This window comes from Aplidium turbinatum, chromosome 5 (genome assembly GCF_918807975.1).
Source record: "Aplidium turbinatum chromosome 5, kaAplTurb1.1, whole genome shotgun sequence".
Taxonomy (NCBI): Eukaryota; Metazoa; Chordata; class Ascidiacea; order Aplousobranchia; family Polyclinidae; genus Aplidium; species Aplidium turbinatum.
Window position 1 is genome coordinate 10,329,899 of NC_137476.1, and position 11,040 is coordinate 10,340,938.

At 38.4% G+C, this 11,040-nt stretch overlaps 1 protein-coding gene across 1 annotated transcript; it reads right to left on the minus strand.

Moving 5' to 3' along the window:
• Positions 1 to 840: 840 nt before the first annotated feature.
• LOC145770811 (synaptonemal complex protein 3-like) lies at positions 841 to 8,648 on the minus strand. The gene is made up of 7 exons (XM_082582536.1): positions 8,512 to 8,648; positions 6,705 to 6,807; positions 5,823 to 5,958; positions 4,823 to 4,933; positions 4,098 to 4,198; positions 1,502 to 1,604; positions 841 to 1,105 (listed from the first exon to the last, which is right to left on the minus strand). The coding sequence occupies exons 1-7, from the start codon at positions 8,603 to 8,605 to the stop codon at positions 1,049 to 1,051; spliced, it is 705 nt and encodes a 234-aa protein (XP_082438662.1). The 5' UTR covers positions 8,606 to 8,648; the 3' UTR covers positions 841 to 1,048.
• Positions 8,649 to 11,040: the final 2,392 nt, after the last annotated feature.

The window sequence follows — 11,040 nt, forward strand, 5'->3', positions numbered from 1 at the left end:
TTAAAGGAGATATTTTTATTGCAAAGAATGGGTTTCATTTGTTGTAAGCTTGCTTTTGCTCTCTGGCTCTTACCATATTCGTGATAAGGCCAAAATAGCAAAAATCCGCTAGCTGGCACATCAAGATGACGTCATAATAAAAAATAACGTCATTTTTGAAATCAGTGACGAAAATCCAGTCAGAATGTGACCCGAACCTAATTTTCCTAAAAAGTCGCCTAAAAGTGGGACATCATAATAAACCTATTTGCTGCAGTCTTGCAACGTATTGGTGAGAAGCCTATTAGTGAAGTAGCATACATAAAACTGAATGGATAAAACTCAATGGATTTCCATAAAATTTGAACTACGGATGACCCCCAGGGGTCATTGGCTACTTGGGTATAGGTGGCACGAATCCCAAACCATTTCAAAAGTTGGTGTTAGGTCCAGCGGTGCACGGTCGTTTGGTCGACAGACATTTGGTCGACAGGACGTTTGGTCGACAGGACGTTTGGTCGACAGGACGTTAGGTCGACAGAACGATTCATTTTTGGGTTAGGGTTAGGGTTAGAGTCAGGGTTAGATTAGGGTTATGGTTAGTTAACTAACCCTAACCCTAAAATAAATCGTTCTGTCGACCTAACGTCCTGTCGACCAAACGTCCTGTCGACCAAATGTCTGTCGACCAAACGTCCTGTCGACCAAATGACCGGGTACCGGTCCAGCATACCTGCATACGCCACGTTTAGTTGCCTACAACTGATTTAAAAAAACAAAATTCAGCATTGCTTGAAGGCCACACATGAAGAACCCAATGTTATAAAGCAACATAACGAATTAATCTCAGAAAACAAGCTATTTTGAAACGATTAAAATTTTTAATAAACAATCAAAAAACTCGAAACAAGAACACATGTACAGTTGAATCAAGTGAATTCACAATTCTTGGCTTCGTAAGCACCAACAGTATTTGTTGATAAATAATGACAATGGAAACGATATCAATATCCATCTGAGATGACATGAAACTCAGTACACTGTACCTTGCTGGACAATCAAAGAAGTCCTATTGATAAAGCATGGTATGTAGAGACTTCCTCATGTTTGCCATGTCTTGGCTTCTCTACGCATAAAAAAAAAGAAGAAGATAATTTAAACTACCCTGTAGCGGTGTAGCCCCATGACTAAGTTTGAATGCACAGCACTACAAAAACATTAACAAAAACATTTTTTTGCCATGAAGATATTTCATACCCGGCAACAATTGGAAACTTCACTCCGTCAATCTCGTTGATCAGGCCTGCTTCAGTGGTTCAAAGCCTCTACTTTACAAGTATGCGAAACTGCCAGGATTAAGCTCTCAAAGAAGATTTCCCAGTCCGAGGACAAAGGTCAAATCAATCAACCATATGTTGCTACAATAGCCTCCGCAATGACTCTTTGAAAACTAGAAGTATATTCAGTATGGCAATACCTTGGAGCACCAAATAACGCTTGGTTTGAAGCAATTTTAACTTACAGTATCCATCAAAAACTTCTTTTGCAAGTTTGCCAGCTCCTTATGCAGGTCATCGGTGACAGACTTGTGTTGTTCTTTGTGAGAAGTTTCAATGTCAGTGACACTGAAAGGTAACAATCGAAACACAAAGATGAGTGGCAATCTTGAAAATAATAATGTTTTACCAATTTAACAAACTAAAATCAAGTATTTAACCACATTGCTTTGCATAGATCAGGGTTCCCAACCTTTTTATGGTCTCGTACCACTTGGACGCTCTGTACTGCCAAGCGGGTCTGCTACTATTCGGTGAGTCCGATTCGGTGAGAGCCTTTTCGGTGAGAGCCCTAATCAGTAATATTTTTGAATTTTTTTTTTGAAAATTATCGGGTACCGTAGCCTAATTATCATCGCCGCTTTTATATCGTTTTAACGTCGCTAAACGTTGAAATAAGACCTTAACCCTAATCCGTAACCCCAAACCCTAACCCTTAACCACAAACCCCTAACCCTATAACGGCAATGATAATTAGGCTAGGGTACCCAATAACTAAAAAAAAATCACCGAATAGGGCTCTCACCGAAAAAGCCTCTCACCGAATGGGGAACTCACCGAATCGGACTCACCGAAACGGGCCATTCCGCTGCCAAGCGTACCACTTCTTGCTGAACAACTAATTTGATCGAGTCATATTTTATTCAGCAGAATAATATTGGCGCACTAAAATAACACTAAAGTACCACAACTAAATTTAATGAGATTTTAGTTTTTGTTTGCTGTCCACCAATTGGTCGATGCGCGGTGTAAATTTGCTAACAGCGCAACGAAAGTCATTTCCGGGCGCATCTATCCGGTTTCGATTTTTTGACTTGATGTTGATCATGACTGAAAATCCCTGCTCGCATTTCCACGTGGAAGGGAAAATCAGTAGGCTAGCTGCGGAACAGCATAGGAAGCTAACGTTGAATATTAAGAGGCCGTAATGAGCCAGAAGTTTATTGGAAAACATTCCTTGTAACTGTTGTTGAACATTTTATTCCGATCTATTTTTAGCTTACAACTAGCATTATTCAACGCTATTTGCAGCTTAAGCTATAAAACAGTAGATGATATCTATCAAGAGTACTGATCATTTGACATAATTAACGCCCACTGTCCAACAGCGTTGTACGGCTTTTCAAAGCAACTGTGCTCCTTGTTGACAATTGACATGACTTGTATTTTGAAGATCGTAAGGATATGAAACAACACGAATAGTTACGTAACAATAAGAATAGGCTTCGGTGAATTTTTTTTTGTAAACAAAACCAGATAAACAAAATATAAAGTAGTGAATCCAGGTTTTTGTGAAAAAAAAAACGGAAGCTACCGCGTACCACCTGAAAAACCTTCGCGTACGGTACCACTAGTGGTACGCGTACCACAGGTTGGGAACCCCTGGCATAGATGGAAAAGCTATATTCGAGCAAGCCGAAATAGCCAACAACAAACCGGGAGAAAGTAGATCTAAATTGAGTCGACGTGTCGTCTTACATTTTTTAAAAACAATTGACCTGATCGAGGACATTCAATAGTCCCAAGGGTGAGACGTTTTATGGCGACTATTGGAGTAGTTTGCTTCAGCGTGGTGTGTGATAGTCACATAAAAGTCAAAGACAAAGCTTCAATCAATTTATCACATCCTTTGAGGTCTTAATCCTTAATCCAGACATGTGCAACCAGTGGCCCGCGTGGAGCTCAGCAAAATGTTAAAAGTTCATACCAGCCATCACTATTTGATGCAGTTTACATCAAAGCAATGGAAATTTTCGCACGCTGTGCACAGAAATATTGCGCTTTGTGATGCAAGAATACTGCGTTGCATAATTTCGCAATGCGAGATAACCACTTAGAAAAAATGTGTGGCATTGTACAATGTACACTTTGTACAGTACCGAAGTTGATACTTGATGGAGTGTTTGTGTTACATAGATAGTCTACTGTTGAAAACGATTTGGTGAACTTTTATAAAAACTATGTTAGGGGGAAGCATCAGAATCTTGTCGACCATGTCTAACCATTTCGCTTTTTGGAAGCACATATTGCTGAGAGCAATTTTCTCTAAAATGAAATATTGCAAAGGAAAGCAGAGGCCAACTATCGGACCAACATTTGAAAAGTCAACTTCGAATTGCTTGTAGTTCTGTGAAAGCAAATATTCCAAAAGTTTGTAAAGATCTGCAACAGCAAAAATCACATTAATCTGTGATTAAATACGCTTGACTGAATTTAGTTTCCTCATCTTCCATCGACAATTATTCACAGTTTTTCAATAAACTTCGCACAAGTGTTTCGTGGACCGCATTATATCTATTTCTTAACTACATAAACTACTTTCCAAGGAAAGTAGCTTTATGATAGTACTTTTTTCTGAAAAAATCGAGTGGCCGCGTTATCATTCAAAATTTTGTATTTGGCCCTCCAGTGAAAAAGGTTGCACATGCCTGCCTTAATCGATATATGTTTTACGTTTGTTCCGTCTACTAGTATTCAAAATAAAGTGTTCTGACTACCACTACAAGTGTGCTAAATAAACTGCTGTAACTGAAATAAACCTTAAAATGCGTAACAATTCACCTTTTACTATATTGATCATGTAGCTGCTTCATAGACTTGTAACGCTGTGATTGCACAACACGAACTTGTGACAAAAGTTTCATCTGTTGGTTCCATAAAGACTACACAAAAGGTAAAATTTACGAAACCATTCACGCTACGAACAGGATTAGTTTACAGTAAATCGTTAGTTTTTTATACAGTACGAACAACGCTGGCACATGAAAACGATCCTCTTAATCAAAGTCTGTTTGGCAATAATTGCTTGAACATGCTATAGCACTTTTTCTTTGTAACTTACATACCATGGAGATTGGAGACAGGCAATGCCAACGTACGAGCTTCAAATTTGGCAGGTGGTCGATCTGCTACGCTTGATAGCAGTCAAAATTGCCAGTCTGAGCAGTAGTTCACTAATGTAGTCTTTGCGAGATTTTGGACTACCCTAATGCTCATACAAATATTAGACTCGATTTTAGCATTTGGGTTGGAAATTTGAAAAAAAATGGCAGCACTGATAATGAAGTGATACCTGACTAGTCTTAATATTCCATTTTATTGTTTACAGTTTTAGAGTTAGTAGACATAAGGTGGTAAGCTTGCACGTACGTCGGACACCTCCGGCTCTAGGCCGGAGCCACTATCACCTCCAGTCCAAAGCCAAGGTTGAAAAAAAATAACCGGAGATTGGCGGGAGCCGGAAGTTGTTGCATCACCACAAATCATTCATTATACTCAGTACTCACGTTCAACTTTTCTTCACTTTCTTTTATTCTTTCAACATCATTTTCCCACTGACCCAAAAGTATTGACATTTGCTTCTTAAATTCTTCGTACAGCTGCTGTCGACTCTTTTTCTGTTAAACAATAGAATCACCAGAACTGTGTTATCGTTTCTAGCACTAGTTGCAACGTTCATCTGATGAAATTGAAAGTAAAAGTAACAACAAACAAGATGGTTTATTGCTTCACTGACGTTTCGCGCATCATGACAATGCGCATCCTCAGAGCGAATAACTAGATCTAAAGGTGGATGGGAAGAGGAAACGCGGTCGTCCAAGAAGAACGTGGAAACAACAAGTGAAGGATGAGTTTAAAAAAGTCGGACTGAAGGAGGAAGATGCAAGGGACAGGGTGAAATGGAGAAAAGGGATTAAGACAATTGCTGCGCGGAAACAATCGGCCACCCCCACTAGTGGGGAACAAACCGACGATGGATTATGATGATGATGAAGATTATATACTGCAGTGCGATTGAAGGCAAGAAAAAATAAAACACGCACTTCAATCGCACTGCAGTATATAACCTTGTGAAATTTTATTATGTATGTTATTCGCTCTGAGGATGCCCATTGTCATGGTGCGCGAAACGTCAGTGAAGCAATAAACCATCTTCTTTGTTGTTACTTTTACTTTCAATATCATCAGATGAACGTTGCAACTAGTGCTAGAAACGATAATTGTCCTGATGAACACCCAAACTTTTCAGTAATCAGAACTGTGTTACAAGAAACGCAAACATCGTAATAAATAAATAAAAAAACAACAACGTCAATTATGACAATAATAATCAATTTTCCGCTTTGTGCGCTTTTAATGAGCCATATAACCCGTAACAAACAATTAAAGAGATTGAAAATCTAAATAGGCTAGTTGTATATCAACTACTGTACAGCAGGCAGTTGTATTTTACAAAATAGAATTTGTTTACAATAGGACAAAATGATATAAATTACAGTTCTCAACCTGAGTTTCAATGACTGCATCAACCTTTTCTCTAGAAACATTGCATTGTTTGGCAAAGGTTTCTAACTTTCTTCGCTTAGAAACAATAGTTTTTTTAATCTCAGCTCCAAATTGGTGTATGATAGATGTGACTGGCCTGCAGAAAATGTACAAACCGGATTGTTCATATCAAAGTAAGGTTAACAATATCAATTGCATAAAGCAAACACTCTACAGTATTTATAGTACATGTACAATTTCTACTATCAAACTGCATTTCATTTTCATTGAAAACGAAACAAAGCTGGCTACAAATATACATACTGGTTAATATTACTAAAAATTCTATGTGAAAGGGACTCTGTAAACATTCGAGCATGTCACTTTTGCTCTTCCAAGTGTTTTTGATAAGCATCAAACAGATATTCTGTGATGCATCACTCAAATGATTTCACCACTTGACCATGCAGCCACAGAGTATTTATTAACGTACTACCTTCACCAAAGCATAACATACTTCCACAAAAGTTGAAGATTTTATATTTAATTAAAAAGTGCAAGTACTAGTATGTGCTTATGGGGTAACTCAAATCTTGCGAGTGATGCTCTACACCAGCGGTTTTCAACTTTAGAAGAGTGTCAGGGGTGGTCATTATTTTCCAAGTGAAGGGGTAAGCAACACAACAATATCTTCAGAAGCTTTTAATAAATAAAAAGCGTGTTCTTGTTCTCCTTTACAAATCTACAAGGACAAAAATGAACTAGGTTATATCTCAACCATTGATGCAACTTCCATCTAATTTAAGCATTTATAAACAATACATACAAGAAATCAAATGTGTAATGAGTAGTATTTCAACAAATCACTAATATTAAAAAAGTAGTGGCTAAAAAATGTCTTACTGTTCATCTTCTTGTTCTTCATCATCATCTTCACTGTCCTGTTTTTCATAAAGAAACTCCTTAGATCTCTTTTTTGATGCTCTTTTATCAGTTGTAGGTTGAACTATGATAAACAAAGTTCAATATATAAAATAAAAATGAGACAAAGTTATGTAGGTAACTTTATAAAGATTTTAAATGCACAAGCACTATCCTAAGGATGTACATATTTGCAGTCTGAAGGATGGAACACTATTCAGTAGCTGTTTTGAATTCAAGGTCAATATTGTAGTCATGTCAGGAAATCGTATTCAAGAAATTTAACTTGCAGGTCACCCCTTCTTATAATCTAAATGATTAATTACAATTTAACGACTACTGGCACCTTTAACAGCCGGGAAGAACGCCCCCTTCTTCACAATGTCCTCTGCCCTGGCGCCTGCTGGTTTTGTTGGCTCTTTCTTTGTTTCCACAAAGATAAGAGTTAAACTGACTGGTAAAGCGGTGGTCTCTATGTATTAATCAATCAATTGTTTCGAATTATCTTACGCTGCCTTCGCCTTGTAACGCTGTTCTTGCCCGCTCGGATCAACCTCGCTCTGCTTTCAACGCATTGATCAACACGATCCCCTGATCAACTCGATGCAGCCTCAAAATTTCCACCCCAATTTTCTACTTTTTCCTGGTAATGTAGCCTATCAGTGCCTCTAGTTTCAATCGCTAGCCTCCCCGACCCAGCTGGGCGAACCTGCGTCAACGTCTGGCCAGTGCACATCCGTGCTCGCCGAATCAAAGCTTACTCTTCTCCAGTGAGTATGTATTACAATCCCACCTATATTTTTTGTTTCTATTGATTAATCGAGCCTCTGCTCCACATTTTTATTTGAATTTTGTTTGCCACGAGAACCAAATTATCCTTAAATAGTTGACTCTCTTCCTCGTGGTAGACCCCAATTTTATCCGCTCTGCCTACTGGCAGACCGGGTATAAGAGTCAAGTACCTGCGCCGAGGTCGCGTGGGCGCCGCCCGGCGGTCAATTACTGCCGGTTCCAGCGTCCACACGCGACGGGTCGCCCGGTCCGTCGCAGGCCATCTTTCTGGGCAATGCAGAAAGAGCCTGTCTCCCTGGCCCGCTCCGCCATTCTAAATTTGCGGACGGGTCATGTAACGTTTTCGATCCACACTCTCCCTCCACAGGTACCTCGACTCCCCAGCCTGGCCCCCGCGACCTAAGCTGGTGGACTTACCCCTCCGGGTGCATCGTCACCCCTAAATCACGCCGCTCCCGGCCGCCGCAGGGTGTGGCAGGCCGGTTTTCTAAAGTCTTCGACCTGGCTATGTTTGTTTGTGCTCTCTTGCCGTGTCAATTATTTGTACTCGTGCGCTGTTGATGCAAATAAAACAGTTTAACACTAGTGGTGCAATACTGACGAGCCCAGCCTCATGGGCGAAACACGGTGTCTATCGCTGTCAATTTTTGCTACAAATTGGCTGCCGAGAAACATATTGTTGATTGGATGGTCTGAATGGCTAGCGTGGAAGCTACACCGTTATGGTTGGCGAATCGCAGCTGCTCGCTGTACTAGTGAGTGCTCAGCCTTGTGCTGATAGCCGGGAAGAACGCCCCCTTCTTCACAATACTGGCACCTTCTTATAGAAAATAAACATTTTCTATTCAAGAAACAATGGGCTTCTGCATAAGATCAAATGTACAGGTACTGGTAAAAAATTTAGAGCCTGTTAGCTTTTTAACCTCAAGCCAAAATATGCTATGTGCAATGTGCATAATATAATATTATATACATTGTCTCAACAGAAGTGACTCACCATTTTCATTATTAGTTGGTTGACTGTCATCGTTTTCATCAGCAAGAAAATCGGATTGATATGTTTCTTTTTTTGCTCTGATCTTTCTAGGCATAACTGAGAATTATTTTTTCAATATATTAAATAATAAAATATCTATTGAAGAAAAAAGCAAGGTATCATTTTATGCAAATTTAACAAAAGTTCTGCCATAGTAGGCTACAATTCATTCATTCATAATTTTGTTATTTGTCATTAACGCGTCCGGGACAAAAAAGATACTACTAACTACAATAGTGGATATAGGCCTACCAGCACGTTAATGAACAGGAAAAAGTGGCAAAACCTTGAAAGATTTAAAACGTGCCTGAATAGTAGATCATGTAGTAGGCTATATGTCTGTAGTTAGTACGGCCACAAAACCCAATACAGGGTAGAAACATTAATGAGCATGCTTTATGCTGGTATTGCATCAACAAGTTTCTTTTGCAGAAACCATAATATGGCAAGAACAACTGCATATAGCAAACTGATAATATTTTTAGTGGGTGTCCCACTGTCCCCTTTCAAGTAGAGCGGATGAAATGTCTGCAGAACATTTTAAACAATTGGGAGAAGAGTGAATGCAGAACATCGCAAGGCTGATAAACAAGATAGGCTAGCAAATGAGTTGTGTGAAACAACAACAGTGAGTAGGCTAACAAATGCTATAGAGATAACATTATCACTCTGGCTGACACAGAAGAAAAACTACACAAATGCAGAAACAAATCAGTTGACCGCCGCAAAATTCTTTACAAAAATAGAGCTAATGCAGCAAAAATATATTTTAAATTTAAATTGTTACAATTGTTTGTTTAACGCAAACAAATGCAGAGCTGAAACAATAATAGTACAGGCAATTGCTTTAAAGATCACATTAGAGTGGCGTGGTTAACGAACTGATGGCAAAAGTAGCCATTTTTACATCATTTCAACGCCTTGCAATGTTGCCTTGAAATAAAGTTGTCTGAAATTTTCGACAGGATGTGTAAGTGTGCATTATAATTTTAACAATGAGGATTATTGCGTTACATTGATCGATTGTTAAAAAGAAACGTCACGGAGAAGCAAATCTCAGCTGGGTTTCGCACGTGCTTAGGCAAATGTGGCGATCTTATTCATGATTGATCTGCTTCAGTATGTATACTTCAGGGTCGGTTAATTAAGCCATCAACTATTGCAGGGTTATTCTGTTGTAAAAAATCTCTTCTACAAACACGACTACACTGTAGTGTGATTTTGTGCAAAATCTACATGCAAAAAATATGTCCGGTTAAGATATTAAATGTCCGCTGAAAGGGCCAGTCCGGTAGGACATGATTGACCGCCGGAAAAAAGTACAAATTTTGAGGCCTGGGTCAAGCAAAAGCTGCTTTTTGCAAATTCAGACATTTTTAAAAATAGATCTGAATATGCAATTTAAGCTGAAACTACAGCTATGCAAAACCAAATATGACATACCTAGCAGCGAAAGTTGGACTTTTGCCAAAGAAATTCACAAAAATGTTATTTAACTTTATTGCAGTGGCATACGGTGATCATTCTTTGGGTGTTCACTTTTTTTCAGCAGGCTTCAAACACACACTTGGTTTGCAGTTTGCTCAATGGCTGTTGAGATCATATCAAAATAACTAGTTAACCTAAGTCTAAGATATACCGGTATAGAATCACTGTGCAAATTAAGCATGAATTTCCAGAAAAAGTGAACACCCGAACAAATGGTCACCGTATGCCTCTGATTTAGTGCTACAGAGGAATTTTAAAAATATCATACTACTGATACAACCATGATAAAAGCACTTTTCGATGGCATAGCCTATTTATTTTTCATGGTGCTTGAAAGTCAGGATGCCATTTTTTATTTGTTTTATAAAAAACAAGAGTTTTTCTAAAAACATTATTTAAAAATCAAAAAACAAGTCATGTAGTTAGAGTAAAAACATAAAACTTACATGTTGTGATAGACTAACAGTATTGATAAATAAACTGGAAAATTTTGTTCTGTCAAATTATTTTAAACCATAAACAGACGTAGGCTAACCCAGCAACAACACTACATGTAAGTTAATGTACGATAGTGTTGTTGCTGGGTTACATCTGTTTATGGTTTAAAAAAGTTACCTCTCTACCCAAATTGTATTAAATTGCAAAATATTTACAAATTTGTGAAGTGGACTCAATTACTCTCATGGACTCTATATGATGATGACCTTTTATCTTGTTAATACCTTGCGACCTGACTAATCCCTTTTTCCGAACAAGCTCAATCAAAATTAAGCTACATTTAGTCTACTCAGTCAAAAGGTTGGCTTTGCAACATCATAAGGTACCAGTAGTCATTTTTGAAACCTATGGTATTTGATAAACCTAATCGCATATCATAATCGACTTTTCATTCTTCACAAACAAGTCATAAAGCTATTACACATCTGTCGCGACTAGAAGAAAACCTTCATGGAATTTTGACCAGCTTGGTGAGAGCTATGTCCTAACAATGACATCATTGCC